A 20,444-nucleotide genomic window follows, 5' to 3' on the forward strand; every position below is an offset into this window, starting at 1 on the left:
CTCCTTTGCCTCTGTTTTCTTTCAAAGCATTTTGGATGTAGCGCTTTCAGTTTCCTCCAAAGTCAAAACAATCCACAGCAGTGAGAAGCCCTGGAGTTTCATGGCTGGATGTGGGAATGTCCCGCATTGCAGACCATGAGCAGAGGGACGCCATCCTCTCTAGCCAGGAGAGGTGGGGAGCATAAGTGTCTGGAATGGGACAATTGGCCACAGCCGCCTCCCCCCAGTTGCTCCCCCCCCACAGGGAAAGAGAGCAGCAGGAGGAGGATGAAGTTTTCCCTTGCCTCTGGCACTTGGTGAGTTGTCCTGTGCGAATTTCTGCATTTGGCAAGTTATCCTGTGCAGTCCATTGCGGCAAATTGGCCGGGCCAGTTGTCTCGGGCAAATTGCTCAGGGCGAGGAGGCTGGGGAAGGGCAACTGGAGAAGGGCAGCGGTGGTAGGTTGGCTGGGGTGGGGAGGGGTGGTGTGAGGTGACTGGGGTGAGATAGCTGCAGCCAATTGTCCTAGACCAGGGGTCGGCAACCGGAAAAAGGAAAAGAGCCACTCAGAACGGGTTCCATCACACAAACAAAAAAGTGGGAGCTGCAAAAAGTGCACGCACATGCGTCCACACATGCGCATGCGCAAAAAACATGGGAGGCACCTGCGCGGCGACGGGTCTCCCCTTTGGAGAGGTGCGCGCGCACCTCCGCCCGAACGGAGTTCTCGGCACTAGTGGCTTTTGTAAAGCAGGAATTGCTTCCAGCGGAGTCTTTTCCCTCTGTTTTTTTTTTTACAATAAGTTTCTCCTCCCTTTCCCCTCCCTCAAAGATAAAGGGACCCGGTCTGAAGCGCTAATTAGAAACATCATTTGAGCAATAAACTTAAACACTTTCGAGCAAATAATGCCTGCGGAAAAGAGAGGGAGCGAGCCAGGAAGCTGGTCCTCGCCTACAGCGGCCGGGCCCCAGTGGCTTTTAAAAGCCCGGGGCCTCGCCGGGAATGGAATTTTTAACGGAGGGCTGTGAGAGGGAAAATGGAGGATTTTCACCTGGAGGTTGCGGGGGATCTGGCAGCTTTCCAAACGTGGCGCCATTGTCTGTTCGGGCGGAGGTGCGCGCGCGCAGCTCTCCAAACCTTTGGAGAGGTGCGCGCGCACCTCCGCCCGAACAGCGGTTTGGAGACCTGCTGGTGCCGGTTTAGAAAGCTGCTGCAGGCCGCGGCAGCTTTCTAAACCGGCACCAGCAGGTCTCCAAACCGCACCTCCACCCGAACACCAGCAGGTCTCCAAACGGGTGTTCGGGCGGAGGTGCGAGAGAGGTGCGCGCACAGCTTTCCAAACCTTTGGAGTGGTGCGTGCGCACCTCCGCCCGTTCGGAGTGGTGTGCACGCACCTCCGCCCGTTCGGAGAGGTGCGCGCACACCGGGCGACTGGCAGCCGCAGGAGATGGCTCAAAGAGCCGCATGCGGCTCCGGAGCCGTGGGTTGCCAACCCATGTCCCATGGTGGCGAACCTATGGCATGTGTACCACAGGTGGCACGCAGAGCCCTCTCTGTGGGCACGTGTGCTGTTGCCCCAGTCCTAGGCCTTCAGCTGGGTTTTATAAAACGTTTTCGCTTTAGGCCTCCGCTGCCATGTGCAAAAAAAAAAGGTTCAATCAATCAATCAATTTCAACTTCTCGTGGGATAAAAAAAGTTCTCGCAAAGTTGGAATTGATTGATTGAACTTTTTAGTCCTACCCAGTCTGCCATTACCACCGCAGCCACACCCACCCAATGGGCCACACCCATCTGATTGGCCACACCCATCCAATGGACACCCAGCACCCGATGATACGTAAGTGGGTTTTGGGTTGCAGTTTGGGCACTCCGTCTCTAAAAGTTCGCCATCCCTGTCCTAGATCCTAATTGTCCAGCGATACTCAACAGCAGCAGTGCAATGGGAGAAGGCGGCTTGCGTGGCCAAGGGCCATCTTCCTGATGGGCTGGCCAGGCAACCCCTCTACCTGTCAGCTGGGGGAGGGGCTCGGGCTGGGCCAGTGGGGGTAGTTGGGGGCCAGCAAGGCCTTGCTTGCGAGAGGTGGGCTTCCCAGTGCCTGATGGGGTATGGAGTGCATTGGGGGAGGGGTCTGTGTGTGAAAAGAGACTTATGGTCCTGTGAATGTTCCTTTGGCTGTGGGCCTGATCAAGAACGTCCTTGCCCACCAGATACCCCAGATGATTTTACCTGGATATTTGAGAGCAGATTGATAGGAATTCCTGATTAATATCTGATGATTGATGTTGGATCAATTAATTGAAAACTGATTAGAATTTGACACAAAGTGACAAGAGGCAGGAATGTTTGATGACGCCCCACCTGTACCAAAATGGAGGGCGGAGGCAACGCCCCCCCCTCCCGAAGCAGCGTGTTGCGAAAAACGAAGCTCCGCTGCTGGAGCATCCATTTGCTCTGTGGATGCAGAGGGGGGGGTCTGGGGCCCCTCCCTGGACCTCCTCCCTCTCTCACCCGCTTCCTTGGGCTTTTCAGGGCGAGAGCCAGCAGAGCCCGGCGCAGAGGAGGTGCCCAGCACCCAGGAGGCCCACGTCACGGACCAAAGGCAACAGAGGGAGGAAGGAGAGCCAGAGACTTCGGAGGCATCTCCCCAGGACGGAGAGGCTGAGGACGGAGAGGCAGTGGGGAGCCAGCCCAGGGATGAGAAGGAGCCCCACGGTGTCCGCAGCCCTGCAGAGCCCTCCCCAGAGAGCACAGTCAGCTCCTCTGACAGCCCAGAGGGAGAGACAGTGGGCAAAGCCCATGAAGGTCTCTCCGCGTCTCCCTCAGAGATGGCCACCGAAAGGACTCAGGGTGCCAGCCAGGGCTCCAGTCCCCCCGAAGAGGCTGAGGCAGGAGCTTCTTCTGCCAGGCAAATTGAAAGCAGCTCCCCCGTGTCTGGGCTGGCAGGCACTCGCCACCCCGGTCCTCCCAGAGAGGCAGGATCTGAGCCTCCAGGGTCAGCCGCCTTCCCGGTGACCCCCTGGGCTCCTGTGCTGCTCCTGTCCCCGAGCGTGATGCCAACCGGCCCGTCTGAAGAGAGTGGGGACCACTCGGGTTCCTCCTGGCCACCACCAGGCAGGGTCTCCCCGGTCACCATCTCCAGTCCTCCAGACGAGGCCGTGGCTGCCTCGAAGGCTTTTGCTGGCTCTGGAGAGGAGCCTGAGATGGAGGATCGGGCTGAGACTGAAGCCAGCCCTTCCGAAGAGGAGCCCTGGGCAGAAGCATCGGAGAAGGACCAGGAACCGGCTCTGATGACAATGGTGCCAGCTGCAGAGGAAGAAGGGCACCCGGGACACCAGGAGGCTGTCCCCTCTGGAGGCCCTTTGGGCTTGGACTTCTTCAGCACCCCATTCCTGGAGGCCTCCTTGACTACCACCCACTCTCGGCCAGTTCTGCCCACTGAAAGTGCCAGCCTTGGAGCATCTGGCAGCGTGTCAGGTAATCCTTTTGGCTCTATGGCTTTGGCATCCTTGGCCACCATTTTGGCTGTCCTGCCACACTAAGCCCATCCCTGGCTCAGCATCTCCTTCCAGGCTGCGCTTCCCTATGTCCCTCCTCCTCCTCCTCCTCCTCCTCCTCCTCCTCCTCCTCCTCCTCCTCCCCACTCATTTCCAGGACTGGGGAAGGCAAAGGAACCAGAGAAGCACACATGATGCCCACAGACACAAACCACCCTAGAGACTGTGTGCTCTTTAAGTCTCTCCTACTTCTATGAAGTGTTTTAACCACAGGAACCAGGAAGGAGACTAATTTTAATGAGAAAGAGAAATAAGAAATTAAAAGCTTTCTAGAAGAAAACTGTCTGGATGTTTGTACCTGTCTCTGTCTTTCTTTACTTTTCCCCCTGTGCCTTCTTATCTTTCCTGCGCTCATGAACTTTCCTTCAGAGAATTCCTGGAGCCCCGTTAGAGCTAAAAGGGTCACTGAGGTCATCAAGTCCACCCTCTGCTCAACACCAGGATCCAACCAGCTTCTCTGTCAAGCTGAGGAAGAGATATGGCCAGGTGTCAGGATGCAGTTGGGGAGGGGAGGGGAAAGAAGGGGAGGGGAGACCCGCAGCGTCCCCTGGGATCTGGAAAAAGGGACTCTGGTTCTCTGGTTAGGGAAATAAGCGCACCGATCGAAAGGCAATTCTTCGGGCAGATGTTTTTTTCGCTTCCACAAGATGGTGAAATACACTCCCTGCCTTGCGATGCAGCCCTAGGAGACCAGAAGAGCACTTTTCAAGTGAGCTCCTTCAAATTTGGGTCTTTAAATGCTTTGTTTTGTGACCAAAAGATGTGAAATGTGGAGAGAAATTTTGAAGGTTTAGAGGCTGAAGGCGTTTTCAGTCCCAGGGCTGGATCTGAAGGCAGGAGGAGCGCTCCCTGGCCGCTGCCATCCACTCATGCCCTGTCACCTGCCCCCCCCCCTTTCTCTCTCAAAACAGTTGCAGCATCAGCCACAGGAAATGGGTTGTTTTATCTTTTTATCTTGCCTCTCTTCTAAGGCAACTGGGAAACAGGGCATATCCGTAGTCAAAGAAGCCTGATGGCGGAGCAGAGACAGAATTCTCCTCTTAGCCAGGGCCTCTCAGAACAGCAAACACCCTCCCAAAACCACTTTCCAGTGGTGCCCCCAGCCCAACATTAGAAAGATGAGCTCCTTGTCAAGAATATACTGTATTGTCCATCAGCCTGTCCAGGCAGAAGCTCTGGGATGCCTGTGTTTTCCTTCCTTCCTTCCTTCCTTCCTTCCTTCCTTCCTTCCTTCCTTCCTTCCTTCCTTCCTTCCTTCCTTCCTTCCTTCCTTCCTCCCTCCCTCCCTCCCTCCCTCCCTCCCTCCCTCCCTCCCTCAGAAGTCTCAGAATGCTTGGCAGTTAAACACAAGAGAAATAGGCTGATGAGAGAAGGATGGAGCAATTCAGTTGCCACCTACAGGAGTCTGGAAAACCACACAGTGCAGTTTCCACGGGAGAAACTAGGCTGCTGCGGCTGCTTCAGTGGTGGGACCAGCAGCAGAGCTGGCAGCCGGCCCAGGAAGGAGCTAAATGCAGAAGTGCAGCAGTGACACAGATGAAAGCAGCTCCATCCTGAATCCCCCTGCCTATAGAAAGTTAGCTTGAATCCTTTAGTATGCAGGGCAATCTTTCTTCTGGAGGTCTAGTTTTTTTAAATTAATCTCACCCCCATTTCACTTTGTGTGCCTTTCTTCTGGTGAGCCCAAGGGGATGCCCTTGGGTCGCCTTATCAGGCAGGCTCAGCCGAAGCGTGCAAGGCCTTTTAGCACACTCAATCCGGCCTGGCTCGGCTGCCGGGCCAGGTGCCCTTGGCGTCCCAAAGGCAGCCCGCCTGGGCAGGGGAGAACCAGACAGGGAGGGTCAGGGCAGCCAAGGGGGTTTGCATTTCATGGAGTGTGACCAGCTCCACCTCCAGAACTTGGTGTCAGGCCCTTCATTCCCTTTTAACATCAGCCTCTCTCCAGGGTGCTTGTTCTAGGGAAATGGGGATATCTGGGAGGAAGGGACGAGGGGGAAATGGAACAAAACCCTCCGAGAGAGGGAAGGGAGGTGGGAAGGAAGGTGGGAAACGTCTGCAAAGGGAAGGCTCTGGTTAGAAATGGAATGCCCTGACCCCCCACAAGGAAGCAAGGAGCCCCCGAAACTGGAGAGGCTGCCTCTGGCCCAGCTCAGCAACCCTGCAGACCCCTGGGCTATGGTGAGTCCCCCAAGGCAGCCAGGCTCTGGCGCTGCCCTGCTCTCCTTCCCCGGCAACTGGAGAGGCCGCCTTCCCGGGGGTTGCCTTCCACCTTCCTCACTCCTCTTGGCCACTTCAGTTGCACTTGTTTGGCAAACTGCGGTTTCCATTTCATCTATTGCAAAAAAACCTCAAGGCAATGCGGCTGCATTTACACCACGCATTTGCCCAGGATAAACTAGGGTGGCACCATCCCCTCAACTTTGTTTTAGCAGTCAGGTGTGAAGCTGGCTCAGCATTAACTGGCTCAGGTATGTGGTGGCTTAAAGTGTTGCAGGAAGCCTTAATTCATGGTTCCGCTCAATTGCCCAAGTTCAGAAAATGGATCCCTTCAGTAGCCAGCAGGCTAAGCCTGTGGTGTGAACACACCCAAGGCACAAAAATGGGACTCACCTTATCTGACACCCAGATGTGTTTCACAGCTCATGGTGTCTTCTTAGCCTGAGTGTAGAAGTATGGTTGTGTGAACCCAGCCATCTTATACTAATTCTATCTGGACTGTTTCTCTGCCCCTTCTCATCACCTCCTGACCCCTTCCTCCCCACCCCAAGGCCCAGTGTGTCCGAACGGCAAGAAGATGATCTTCTTCTGCTAGGCAAGGGGAAGAGGGTGGATTGGGCCCTCTCTCAAGGCCTTCTGGGGTGACCCTACTCCCATGCCCATCTGCTTTCAGACACCTGCATGCCAAACCCCTGCAGGAATGGAGGGACCTGCATGGAAGAAAGTGGGCGCCCGAGGTGCCTCTGCCTGCCAGGATACCGAGGGGATGCCTGCGACGTCAGTGAGTAAACGGGGCATGGAGCGCCTTACCAGGCCCACGGGGAAGCTGGCCAGGGGTGCAGAGACAGAGCTTCCGTCAGGGTTGAGCAAGCAGCCAATGGCCTCAAGGGACCGGAGGGGAAGGGAGACCTCCAGAAAGACGACTCTCTTTTTCCTCCTGCCCACAAGGCACTGCCAGCCCCCCTCCGTGGGGACGCTCCGCAAGAGGGTGGGAGGGGGCATCCAGTTCACGGCAGCCCCGGCCGTTCCTCCTCCTTTCGAGGCAAACGTCCTTCCACCCAAATCGGAGGCCGGCTGCAGGATTCGCCGCGGCTTCTGTTTCTCTCTCCAGGCCTGAGGAAGTGCCAGCCCGGCTGGGATGCCTTCCAAGGATTCTGCTACAAGCACTTTTCTGCCCGGAGGAGCTGGGAGGACTCCGAGACCCAGTGCAGGGAGCATGGGGGGCACCTGGCCAACATCCTGTCTCCGGAGGAGCAGAGCTTCATCAACAGTAGGGGTCTTTGGGGGGCCTTGGAAGTGGGGTCAGTTTGGAGCTTCAGGGCTGGTGGGGATTGCCCAGTTCTCCCTCCTGTGGCCCCCGGAGCAAACCTGTGCCAGCTGGCTGTGGGCGGAAGTAGCAGCCCTCACAGGCATTGGGGTGCTCCCTTCACTGGGGACCCCGGGACCCCGTTCTCCTTCCTCACCTTCCTGGCCTCTGGGCTGCCTGTGCAGTGGGGGCCCCAGGAGGGAAGGAAGCTTTCATGGCCAGGGTGCTCTTGTTGCACCCCTCCCTTGACTGACGGGCGCTTTCCCATCGCTGAAGCACCCCTTCCTCGATTCCAGGTCAGTACAAGGAATACCAGTGGATTGGCCTGAATGACCGCACGATCGAAGGGGACTTCCAGTGGTCTGACGGGAGTCCTCTGGTAAGTGGAGCTCGGAGAGCTCCCCAAACTGAAGGGAAAGGGGCGATGGGGAGGGGGGGCGTTTACTGACCTTGGTAAAGAAGCATCCGGAGAGACCTTGGGAGCCAAGGCAGGGCACGTTTGCTTGGTCCGTGCAAGGGAGGCCGTTAGGAGGGAGAAAAAGGCCAGGGGTGGGGTCTCCCAAGGCAGAGCGGGATGGGCTTTTCATCTCTGTGCCTGGGATGCCTTAGCCGTCACTTGTATGGGCTGAACTGGAGGGGGGTCTCAGGGGGCATCCAGTTCACGGCAGCCCCGGCCGTTCCTCCTCCTTTCGAGGCAAACGTCCTTCCACCCAAATCGGAGGCCGGCTGCAGTGTGTGCTTATCCTTATCCTTCCCATTTACTAGCAGGCCAAGCAAAAAGGCAGACTCGTACAGCCTGGCTGTAGCTATCAGGCGATTCAAGGTAGAAAGCAGCAGATTTTAAGAAAAATGGCTTCCCCCACAGGGGGGGATGATGTCACCAATCAGAGCAGCCCAGCTATTCCAGGCTAGAAATGAGAAAATTCCCTCCCTCCCTCTTCCCATCCATCCATCCCTGCACGAGCTGAGCGTCCTGGGCAACCCTGTGCCAGCCTTGCCCGCACGAGCAGCCCAGGCCGGAGTCGCTGACCTCTCTCTTTCTCTTCCTGCTCTGGAAGCTGTATGAGAACTGGCAGGACGGGCAGCCTGACAGCCATTTCCTCTACGGGGAGAACTGCGTGGGCATGTCCTGGCGAAAGGATGGGAAGTGGAGTGACGTGCCCTGCGGCTACCATCTGCCCTTCACCTGCAAAATGGGGCTGAGTGAGTATCCGAGGAGAGGAACCCTCTTCTCCAGAGCGAGAAACCCCCCCAGTTTCCTCTCTAGGACCCTGGAAAGAGTAAGCTAAGGGCAAGCTAAGCTGGTTGGGGAAAGAGTTGCACGTAAGAATTCAGGGTGGGCATCTAAGCTCTTCATTTTTCACCCGCCCGAAGAGGCTTTGGGGGTGACTTACCTTTCTTGCCTGGCAGGGAAGATTGGGGGGGGGGGAGAGGCTGTGGTCCATCCACTAGGATGAGGGTCAGCCCAGAAGGGCCCCCGGCTGATTCTTTGGGCGCTGGAAGCTGTGTGGCAAGCGGCCCTGGGGCTGCGCCGGAGGGGGTCCTTCAGACACCTTGTCATCCCCCTCCAGCTGAGGCTGCCTTGGACACCTGTTAAGGGCAACTTGGCACCAATGAACCAGTGCCAGCCCCTCCCCCAGCTGCACCCAAATACTGGCCATGCCTCCCTCCCTGGACCAGCTATCCAGCAGGGGACACAGCTGACCCATGCACTTTTCTCCCCAGTCTCTTGCAGCTCCCCTCCCGAAGTGGCCAACGCGCAGATATTTGGCAAACCAAAGCAGCATTACGAGGTCAACTCGGTCCTCCGATACTGGTGCCCGGAGGGCTTCGCTCAGCGCCGCCAGCCGCTCATTCGCTGCCAGGAGAACGGCCAGTGGCAGCAGCCACAATTCGCCTGCAGGCCCCGGGCGTCCTAGAGGCCGGCTGCCCCTGCCCTGGGCAGCTTTGGACAGCTGGGGGTGTCCCCGGGAGGAGGGGGGCATGGAGTCTTGGGTGCCAGAGCAGGACGGGCCAGGGGAAGGGGGCCTTGGGGGAAGGGGCTCCTGAGCGCGGGCCCTGGTTGCCATGGGAACTGAGAGGTTCTAGAAGTGCAAGGCAGGGGAGGGGGTCCCTCAGGCAGCAGGGAGGGAGGGAGGGAGGGGCAAGCCTCTTTCCACTGAGAACATGAGGAAGGGGAAGGTGTAGGTCAGGGGCTGCTGTGCCCTCCTCTTCCTAATTCTCCTGGGGTAAGCGATGTGCCCTCTTCCCCCCCCCATCCCAAAATCACAGGGCAAACTAAAAGAGGTTTTTAAGATTTGTGATCTAGTACAGAGGGAGGAGAACGTGGTGCCTTCTGCTCTTACTCATTTTTTACATTATTATATGTGTACATATAAAGATAATCTAATAACTAAATGGTTCTTTAAACTTGTTTTAAAGGGTGTCCTCCTTCCCCCCACCCCACTTGGGGGCTGCCCTTCTCATCTTATAGCTAACTATTTGCGCACACACACTCAAGAGCTCTGCACAAACACACACACACACACACACGAAGTAGAATGAGTGGTGGGGAGCATCCTGCTTCTCCGGCTGGCCATCTGATGGGACTCAGTCTCTGGGATGCCTTTGATCCACAAAGCGGGGAGCTGGTGACTGGCTCAAGACCACCTGGTTCGTTCACGGCCACTGAGTTGGGGGGATTCCCTCTTCACCTTTTGTAATCCACTGAATTCTGGTTTTCTGAATATTTTGGATTCAAATATTTTGGATTCTGAATATTTTGGATTCAGATATGTGAACAACCTGTTCTCTGTGTGGATGCCGCTTCCAGAAGCCCATTCTAGGCCTGGGCAACAAAAAATTAGCTACCAGTTCTGCCAAAGTGGTGCTAACTGGCTGAATCCCACCACTGATTTTGGCCCAATTATCAGGGTCATGCCCTTAGGCTAAATCTTGTTGATTATTGTTAATGAATGTTTATCTTATTGCATCACAGACAGTTTATTGCACCGTGTTGTATCCTTTATCACCTTTGCAAACAGAATGTCCATAAAAAGTGTAATACAGAGGACAAAATAACACATTATAATATTTCTATTATAACTTTTTAAATTAAATAATATCAGTGAAACCAAGAAATTCCCTATTTCAATGGAGAAATTTGAGCTGGTAACCTAGTTTGTTAAGGGCATTGAAGTATATACATTGCTCTGTATCTTTGACTGGGCTGTCATTTTTTTTCTTAGCAATGTCCAGGCAGCATTTCTTACATTAAGGGGTTGCAGTGTGGAACAAAAGCAAAGGGGGGAACAATTTTACTGGTAAGACCTCAAATACTGCAGTAATTTCTCAGCATATCAGAGGGGATGGAGGCCTTTACAAAGCCATTCCCGTACTCTGCACTCAGCCTGATGGGTGTTTGGTCAAAGCCACCGTAGGCTGGACCATCAACACCATCTCTGACTCCAGGGAGGGATAGAGGAAAGTCCCCGGCAAGGGGTCCGGATGAATTTTGACCAGAGAAGGATGGCCTATGTTGGCCTTCTTGGGCTGGGTCGTTGCTTTCAGCCATGGCCGCCTCTGCCTGGGGCTTTTGCCCCTCCTACTTCACAGAGAAGCAGTAGACGCCATACTTCTTCCGGAGCTTGCTGGGGAAGCCGAAGCTACGGACGCCAGGGTCTGGGAGCCCCCCGCAGTGCGGGCGGGGAGCAGTGATGGGGAAGCGCACGCTGCCGTCCTCCAGCCATCCTCCATTGCAGCGATCCAGCTGGGAGAATCTCCAGGCCGCATAGAGCTGCCCAACCTTGGCAAGGGTAGCTCCGTCGTTGCGGCAGGCTTGCGTGCCCTCTTTGAAGTGGAAGTGGCCCCTGATGAAATAGACACGGCCTGGGCGAGGGAGGGAGGGAGGGAGGGAGGGAGGGAGGGAGGGGGGAGGAGAAAGAGAGGGTGACAAGAGAGCAAGTGTTGGGAAGGCAGTTTCACAGCCCATTCCAAACCAGAATGGAGTGAGATTAGCAGTAATGGGGTGCGTTTCTACTAAAGAAATTGGGCGATGAAGCTACAAGGCCTGCGTTCGAAAATCCAGCTGCTGGGCAGTAAGCCGAAGCCTTGCATGTTCAATGCGATGCAACCTTTCCACCCAGCAAGACAAGGAGGGTGGGGAAGGGGCAAGGAGGAGGGGCTCGTGTTTATTTGTGGTGGGATCATTTTTAGCAATATGGTCTGGGGCAAGGCTCCATTCCTAACCTCGGGTAGGGCAGCCCTTCCCCATTCATAAGGGCCACAAGCTGAGGACTTCCTGGAGTCACCGCTGTGGCAGCCCTGGCCAGGAAGCCTTTGCGCAGCTTCATCTGGCACATCAGTTTTGCCCTTTCCTGGGTCAGGCGGCCTTTCAGACAATCACTCACACCCTGGTCATCTTGCAGTTTGACTACTGATTTGTGACATAATGCTTCCCTTGAAGACCAGAATGAGGTGGTGTGGGCCTGCCTCTCTATGCCCATTAACGTCTCTGCTTCATGCACCAGTGCAAGTCTGGAGGTAGCCCTTAGGTTTCACTCATCCACACCACAGCCATCCTTCCAGGAAGAGGTCCAAGAAACTGGGTCCCTTCCAGAATGTGGGAAAAGAAGCTGCACCCAATCTGGGCCTCGGAAACGGGACTTGCCGATGGCTCCTTTGGCCTGTCTCCACCTACCTTGCACACTTGAAGTGAAGCAGAAGGCATCAAAGCGATCTTTCAGCTTGTCCTTGGGGCCATACGTTCGGACTCCGGGCCGAAGAAGAAGACCCCCGCAGGGCTTGCGGGAGTTGCGGATGGGGTAGTGCACACTCCCCTCCATGACCCAGCCGGCATTGCACCAGTCCAGCCCTTCTGTCCACGCTAGGAGGGGAGCAGAGAGAGGGGGAGACCTTGGCCTCTGCCCTGGGACGCTTCAGACCTTTGTAGGGTGGTGGCCGCAGTGGCCACCGTGGATTTACTATTATTTGCCACTAGAGAGAGACAGGAAGTTTAACAAGAAATTGAAAGGCTGTGGAGGGATTATATAATCTCTCCCAATTTTATCTGCCAGTCCTGGGATAAATAAGCACAACCTCCCACCCTGCTCTCGGAAGAAATAAACCAGGAATTTGTCAGAAGACCTCCCACAACCTTAATTTGTTAAGAAGCATATAAACATTTTTTATCTTCTGCCCCGGGTACATCTGTTCTGCTGACTTGGCCTTTTCTCAAGCCTGTCCATCCTGGTCCATCCCTCCCCCCCACGCACACACCTTCCAGGAGAGTAGTTGACCTCATGGTCAACAAGAGGTCACAGGGTTGGTGCACAGAAGAGAAGAGAAGGGAGCTGAAGGGAGGCTGGGCTGAGTCCTCGAAACTCAACCGATGCCAAGCTGGAGCCTCCCTGCATTTCTGAGAATTGCAGACCGCGGAAAGGAGGATGGGAACAAAAATAACAGAAATGCCTGGGGAGAGATTCATTGCACGAGTGACCTCGATGACCGGAGCTCGGCTCCAGTTGGGCGATGTTTGGTATGGAGAGGACCCCAGAGACCCCGTAGCTGCCTTCAACAGCTCAAGGGCAGAACATGGGGCAAGGCGGGCGAGCCAAAGATAGGTTGAGACTGTGTGGGTTGAAGTTATAAGGAAGGAGAGTGGACATCAGGAGGCGTTTCCTCACAGGAAGACCTGCTCAACCAGGGCCTCAGGACTCTCCCTTGCTTTGGTGTTTGAGAGGATGGATGCCCATCTGCTGGGGACTCTGTAGTGGTACTTTTCTGCAATGGGCAGGAGGCTGAGCTAGATGATCTCCAAGGATCCTTACAACCCTTATTTGCTATGGTAATAATCCACTGAAGTATGAAACTATGAATTATGATGGGAAGGTAAATGGTTACAAGCACATTGACGTTTGGTTCGAAAACTAGATCAGTTATTTTTTACTGCTTTATCATCTTCCAGATGACACTTTTGAGTTTTGCCTTGGAAGGGCTTTTGGGGGGGAGGGGAAGGGTAATTGATTATGTGCCATCAGGTTGGTGTCGACTCTTAGCCCCCACCTAGATTTTTGCTGTGAGTTTTTAATGAGTGGGGATAAAAGGAGAATGAAAGGTGAACCCCCTGAATCTCCCACCATTTCCTGCCCACAGCCCAAACTGGCTACCTTGGTAAAGCTGCTGGTAGGTGGCCAGCCGGGCATCTTGTTCTTGGCAAGCCTTCTTGGCTTCAAAGTAGTTGAACTGATAGCGCCCCTGGCTGGTTTGGTAGGGGAAAACGACACCTAGAGCAAAAGGACAAAAGGTGGGGGGGCAATGGGCAGAGGCTGGGCAGCCCACGCACAGAGACACGCTCAGTCCTCACCGTAAAAGGCAAGGGCCATCATTGCCTGCAAGGCTGCTTGCAGGTGTCCCAGTTAAGGCTCTGCGGCTTGTCCAGTTTGCACCCACAGGGATAGGGAACCTTTACTGGCCTGGGAACCCTTGTCCCTCCCACGAGGCAGGGTCCCCTTTCAGAGGAGGCACAAAGGCTGTTCCACGGACGGTCGCCCTGCTCAAGGGCCGGGAGACGTGGCACAATGCTTTCCCTCCTCCAGTTGTGGCCTCTACCAAAAGGCAAGAGGCTCCTTCCCTCTGCTTACCTAGGTGGATGAGACACAATGGGGGGGGGAAACCCTCTGCCTCACCTGGGAGCCCCTCCTACCTTCTAACTGCAAGACAAGAGAGACGCTTTCGTCCTCCAGGCCATTGACAAGCTGGCAGCGATAGCGGCCCTCGTCGTCCAAAGTCAGGTTGGAGATGGTCAGCGATGCATCGTACCGGTGGCTGCGTTTCAGGTGAGCCCGGCTGCCCAGTGGGCCATAGGTTTTGTGATGGACCCCGTTGCTGATCAAGATGGCAACTTCCAGGTACTCAGTTGGCTCCACCTTGCTCCATCTGATCTTGTAGTTTTGGGGCACGACCCAGAGGATGCAAGGCAGGGTGACTGAGGCTCCCCGCCGGGCCTGCACTACCTTGTTTGTGGGCTCCAGCAAGTACTGGAGGGGGGCAGGAGTTGCTGTGGAAGGAAGAAACAGCTGCTGATTACGGCTGCACGGCTCCCAGCCCAACAGCAAGGAGGGGAAGCTCTCTTTGCTTGCAGATCCATCCATCTAGTTAAGTTTGCCCCAACAGCGAACAAGGCAGGAATCTTTGTAACTGCCCCAAACCATTGGGCAACTCTGGGTCCTTATACCAGTACAAGTTGGGAATGAAAAGAGGAACAGTGCGCTTCAGGGGAAGGATGGGCTGCAGCCACATTGCAAGCAGGGGCAGCCAGGTGGATGTCAACCACAGCAAGGGTGCTGCAGGCAGGCAGGCAGGCAGCACGGGGAGAAGCTTGGCCAAGGAGGGGCGTTCACGGCATACCTGGCTGAGTCTCACTTGGTCTCTGGTAGATGGCAGGGACTCCGGGAGCAGAAGACAGGCACAGGGAAGCCAGGAGCAGCAGCAGAGGCATGCCTTTAGCAGCAGCAGCAGGTGCCCAGCGTGCCTGCAAAAGGAGGGGTGCCCTGTCACCCTAGGGGCGGCCGAGGCACCGCTGCACCTCACCAATGCCCAGCAGGAAAGGGCTGGACTGTCCCAGCCACCTCAGACTGGGGGAAGGAGGGCCTTCCTGAACCCCCCAAGCAAGAGAGGCCTTCCAGTGACAGAGACTCAAAGGGGGGCTGCAAAACAGACCCATTTCCCAGCATGAGGAACAACTCCCTAGAAAGACGGGGCTCCCCTCGGTGGGCGCCTTCTGGGCACCCTGACAGGGATGCTTCCATTGGGGCTGGCAGAGCCAAACCAAAGCCAAAGACGGCTCTTGCACCCTTGGCCTTGCCCTGAACAAGGGACAACTTGGGGGGAAACGAAAACTGGAGCAGCAGTTTTGTTCCGCGCAGAGAACAATCTTAGTGGGGCTCCCTTATCCTTTGGGTGAGTTTGGGCTAACAGAAGTAACAAGGGGATAAACACAAACAGGATCAAGACGATCTGCAAATGTGGGATCCAAGCTGAACCTTGCAGTCAGTGCACACCTTAAAGTCCACCGTCGCTTATACTATCTGCCTATGAGAGAAATGTACTTAAAATAACCTCTTTGGTCAAAGAGGACTCTGTCAACCAACAACAGATTGTTTCCTCATTGACAGAGAAGAATGACCAGCTCCAAAAGCGGAGCTGCTTCTGTGCCTTTGAAGAATGAGAGTCAAGAAGAATTGAGCTTGGTCAGCCGTTGCCGCCTGTTTCTTGCCAGAATGCCAGTTAAAGGTGGAGACGATGGACGGCCCTGACTCTGAATCCCTGGGATGGCCAGGCAGTCTTCATTTCATGCTGCCACCCGCTTCTAGTCTGGTCAGCGTCCTTCCTCCCCCACAGAGGACCGGCGGAGCTTTTTGGGTGCTCCTGCGCAGGGGAGGGGGTGGAAGATGAAAAGGGAGCCAGAGGCCCCAAGGCAAGGACCCACCTCTCCCCTCACCCCGATAGTTGCTGAACTCTTCTCAGGTCGACCCTCTTTGTTCTCACCTCCACTTCTGCGAACTTCCTTTGAAAACAAAAATATGCCCAATAAATTCTGGATGCTTTTGCTTTGCTCTACTAACTCAAATTATTTTTGCAAATAATTGTAAAAAAATGTGATGAGATCTGAGAGGACAAGCTCACAATTTCTAGTCTGTATTTAATGCTGTTAATTTTTTACATTTATGCCTTTGCAAGCCAACCAGAATCATTTTGGATAGTGAGATGGGTAGCATATAAATTTAATAAACAAATAAGAGCTGTACCTGGTGCGGTTCATCTACAAATCCCCATCCAAAGAGAAACTGGTCACTTTAAAGTGGCCCACCCATCATTCTTCTTCTGAATCCACCCTCAGGGATCTGCCCAAATCCTTGTGCAGGAAGAGAGATCTCCTGGCGCCTCTCAGGAAGGACTGCTGGCCACATCAGGGCCGATGGCAGCCCAGAGTCTGAGAAAAGCAGGGTCTTCTCACACCAGCGTCCTTCTGCTCTTGCTCGTCCTGTGGGGAGCCACCCTCTGCATCTCTCTCTGTGTTCTGTCACTTGCACCCCCAGCACCACACGGCGGCTTTGCTCCAAGAATGCGTGAGAACAAAGAAGAGGAAACAGCCCCCCATTGTTTGACCAAGCAAACAAGCCTGCCTTTATGGAAGAGTGATTCAGACAAACTATCCACACCCTTCTGGTGCCAGGTTGGGGATCTACAAGACCAAGGACCACTGCAGGGATGGTGAAAGCCCCAGAGATCTTCCCGTAATGCACCAGCTCCAGGTACTTTCTGCTCCAACTACAGAAGTTCTGCTCCTTGAGCCTCAGCATTCAGGCACCTCGTGTAGCAGAATCTGGCCCCTCTCCAGGGGTGGGAGTTTAAAAATCAGCCTTTGTGGCTTTCTCCTGCTCTCCCATTCAGGAGCCCTTGAGAGGTTTGCAGACTGCTCTCCTCTCTCTCTCCCTTTTGCAAATCAAGTCTGCCCCCACCCACTTGGAGCCCCCTTCCGAGCCTCGCTTTCCATTATTTTTGTGATTCTTTGGGGGGGGTCTCTTCATGCGAGTTTCTCCCTTTTAAAGCCTGGTGCTCAAAATGATGCATGATTCCAAGGGTGATTTGAACCCCTGGGGTCCAGTGGAAGGTTCACCTCCTCTAATGTGGACCCAACACCCCTCTTGGTGCAGCCAGGACTGTTGGCTTTCTCTTCTTCCCCCCGTTTAGGTGGCCAGTTGCCAGGAGCTGCAAAATCTGCGAGTGAGAAAGCAAAGTCAAGAAGCTTTTTCTCTCAGATCTCAAGAAAGCTTCGATAATATACTTGGATCTCTGCATGTATTTTAAGCATTGTTGCATAGCAATCTTCTCTTTTTTTTCTATACATTTTTTAATGCTGTTCTTCCACAAATGTTCTGAATACAGACCCAAACTCCATTCAAACTTCACTGAATGGAAAATACAGTGAGAGCAATCTACCAATGAAATAATTGAAATAATGAAATAATGCCTTCAGATGTTGTTGGTGCTTCATCACTGGAGGCTTTCAAGAAGAGACTGGATGGCCATCTGTCAGAAATGGTGTAGGGACTCCTGCTTGGGCGGGGGGGGGTTGGACTAGATGACACAAAAGGTCCCTTCCAATTCTGTTATCCTATTCTGCCTCTGTGTGGTGGTCAAGAGGAGCTGAGAAGCAGAAGAGCCAGCCGGGTGATTCCAAGGAAGAGGCCTGACGGGAAGGTAGTGGGCCTCTGGAGCCTCTGGACTTCAGCCATAGGTTGCTTCTCTTCTGGCGGTGGGGATGTTTCTCCCTCCTCCTGGTCCTCTTGCTCCACTCCTCTGCCCCCTTGGCCGGGTAACACGGGGGATCATCTATCTGACTCCAGCCAAAACCTGTCTGAATCCAAAATCTGGTTTCTAGTAGAGGCCAAGAAGATGCCCCTGGGTAACATCTGGCTGATCCACATAACCAGGCAGCCCAAACTGAAATACAGGGGCAACTGGAGATGCCACCGCTTGAGAGACAGGGTGAAGGGGAGCTGCATCCGGGCAACAGTCAGCTTATAGGCATCTCAGTCCACAGACAAATGGGGGTGGGGAGCGTCTCAGAAGGAAATGTCCCCCACCCCCCCGCTTCCTGGGAAGCAAAGGCAAGTGGAGGAGAGAAGCTTTCAGACTTGCAAAATTCAGTTACTGGGTTTTAAGCATCCAGTCAAGGTAGTGATAGAATTCATGGTTTGGTTCCTTGTCCGAGGAGGGCAAAGGGCTGACAGTGGCCAGCAGGAGAGAGAGGGCTAGTGAAATGGTGCCCATCCAACTCAAGATTCCTAATGCCCCTACGGACCAGGCTGCATCCTCTCTGGGTGGACTCCAGCAAGAAATCTGGCAAAATTCTTGCGCCTAAAGACTGTGGCTACTTTCACTGCTCCAAATGAGTGAAAGCCATAAGGAATACCAAGTGTGTCCATTGGGTTAGGGTCCCTTGCAAAGGGGGCAAGGGAGGAAGGATGCCACTCACCATGTGTGTGGTCAGGAGAATTGGGCCTTTGTTGCACAGTCCTGGCTGCATGTGACGATGCGCCAAGGCCTGGGACACTTTGTTCTCTCCAGCACGAACAAACCATTGCTTGTCTGAGAGTCCATCATCTGCTGCTGTGCATCTGATGGGTTCCTGCTCTGCAAAAGGCAGCCTCATGGTCTCCATAGCGACTGCCACACGATGGATCAGAAACTGCCTCTCTTTCCTGCTCACTTTGGCCCAGCTTTGCCCAGAATACCTGGCTAAAAGGTGGTTTGTTGCCCTGAATTTTCAGAGGACACGCCTGTCAACCTACTTGCCAGCTCTTTGCTTGTTCCCTTCCTGCTGGGCCTTGCCCAGGTCAGAAGCCTTGGTGGAAGCCTCTGAGCTTAGGAGCATCGAAGGAGCACCGAGGGGGCCTGGCCCTTCTCCATTGTGGGGTTGAGTCACACCTAAAGCTGTCCTGGGTTTGTTGGCAAGATGTCACAGGCAGCAAAGGCAGTGGTAGCTCAGTGGTGGCATCCTGGTAGCAGAAAGAGGACCCTGCCCTCATGCCCACTTCCTGCAAAGGCCCTTGAAGGACTTCCTTTGAATCTCGCCTCTTTTCAAGAGAGGCTTAGTAGGCAGAGGTTTCTTTTCATAATATCTTGCTTGGATGTCCTCTTCCTAAACTCTTCAGCAGCGTTTGGCCAATGGGATCCACTTAATGAGAAACAGTTATTGTGGGAGGTCAGCCCCCCCACCGAGAAAGAAATATTTTTGGGGAATATTAAAAAGGCAGAATATTATATTTCCCTAAAGGAATAATGGAAAATCTTAAGCAGAAATCACCCTCGCCCCCAAGTCTCTCTGACGCAAGCAGAATCCAGGTCTGTAGAAAGGCAGATGTGATAATCCTTTCAGAAAGACTGGAGCCAGGAAGCTTGAAGCTGATGGGATTAGAAAGACAAAAATCCCTAGAATCACAACCCCTCACCCAAAAAATCCAACACAGGAAGTAAGCCATCAGCCACAGCCACAGAGAAGCAGGATATGACCTTTGGGACATAATAGGATTAATCACCACCATCAGAATACCAGAAAGGCAAACCAAACCTCAGGTCAAAGGTCACGCCACAGGAACAGGAAACAACCTCAAAAGCCCAAGAGGTATAAAAGCCCACCACTCCCAGCAACACGTGGTCAGTTTTCCCAAAGCCATCTTTCTGTCTGGCTCTGCTCCTCAATAAACTACAACCTTCTTTGTAAAGCGGTCTCCATTTTGTTTATTCCCGGCTTGCACTGGACCCTGATGAAGATTTTTCTTTTAACAGACATCTCCCCACTGCTGTTGTCTCTGCACCTGGACTCCGGCCTAAAACCAATCACACAGTTCGACTGCCACACACACACACACACACACACACACCCTGCACTTGATCCTGCTGGCCTGATGCCAAACGGGTAGTTTGGCTACCCCCTCGCCCCACTGAGTGCCACCAACATTCACAGCAGCAGGCAAGCATAATTTGCCTGCCGCATTCCCCCCGCCCCCCCAGATCCTTCTCTCTCACGTAACCTGTCAGCAATCGCATTCCCCTCACAGCCCTCTCGGTCACCCTTCCCAGAGCCATCCTTGCCACCTGCCACCCGACTGGCTAGCAGCTTCTTGTCCCGTCAAGTGAAAGGCCTGGGACAAACGGTGTCTGGGTGAAAGGGTTGGGCCAAAGGGCCAGGGGTGGAGGGCCAGGGAGAATGGCTGGGGGAGGAGGAAAGCTGGCTGTGAATGGGCTGAGGCGGGTGGCTGGCGACGAAGTGGGCTAGACCCGTTTTGTCAGTCTTTCCTCAATTGAGGAAAGCTGATTGCTGGACTTTAGAGGTGAGTTCTCCTAAGTTTCTCCTCTCTGGTGAGGAGACGGTTATGCAAAAATTCAACAACCATTTAAAGGCTTAAAGGATGAGCCTTAATTTGCAGGAAGGGCAGTAAGTTTAAGCCAACGTGGATGTAGTGCAATGTATCAATAATGGGCCCTTGGCAACCCCCGCGAAGATGGCCTGAGTAGCCCTGGACCCTGGTGTGGACTCTAGAAATGCAGAGGGATCCCTTGTCTCCTCTGACAGATTCCCCCCCCCCCCCGATTGCTATCTGGCATTTCCCATGAGTGTGGAGAAGAACGTTCTCCCCTTCCCTTGGCTTCTTTCATGCGGTGCATCCATTGGAAAGGCTGCTTAGCCCTGCTAAGCCCTGCCGAGGGACTAGGGGTTTGAACTCAGAAAGGGGGGGGGGAGAGAATCTGCTAAGGCCCTCAGGGGTGGGGGCAGAGCGTCCCAGGAGCAGAGCCCACCACAAGGAGAGATTGCAAAACCTTGAAACAGCATGTCACAG

General features: G+C 54.3%; 2 protein-coding genes across 2 annotated transcripts in view; one reads left to right on the top strand and one right to left on the bottom strand.

Annotated features, from left to right (window-relative positions):
* BCAN (brevican) overlaps positions 1-8,978 on the top strand; it is a gene marked incomplete at both ends in the record, with an annotated part of 38,983 nt that extends 30,005 nt beyond the window's left edge. Inside the window, 6 exon segments of the mRNA XM_081341026.1 lie at positions 2,512-3,456; positions 6,427-6,534; positions 6,865-7,023; positions 7,356-7,438; positions 8,118-8,262; positions 8,785-8,978. Of these exon segments, the coding sequence (XP_081197152.1) occupies positions 2,512-3,456; positions 6,427-6,534; positions 6,865-7,023; positions 7,356-7,438; positions 8,118-8,262; positions 8,785-8,978 (1,634 nt within the window).
* Positions 8,979-10,642: 1,664 nt separating this feature from the next.
* Positions 10,643-14,536, bottom strand: HAPLN2 (hyaluronan and proteoglycan link protein 2; the record flags this gene model as incomplete). Its single annotated transcript, XM_081340109.1, has 5 exons — positions 10,643-10,926; positions 11,738-11,923; positions 13,206-13,322; positions 13,742-14,095; positions 14,446-14,536. 5 exons carry the CDS (start codon positions 14,534-14,536, stop codon positions 10,643-10,645), a joined length of 1,032 nt encoding a protein of 343 aa, XP_081196235.1.
* Positions 14,537-20,444: the final 5,908 nt, after the last annotated feature.

This window comes from Vipera berus (genome assembly GCF_964194415.1).
Source record: "Vipera berus genome assembly, chromosome: 16".
Classification (NCBI taxonomy): domain Eukaryota; kingdom Metazoa; phylum Chordata; class Lepidosauria; order Squamata; family Viperidae; genus Vipera; species Vipera berus.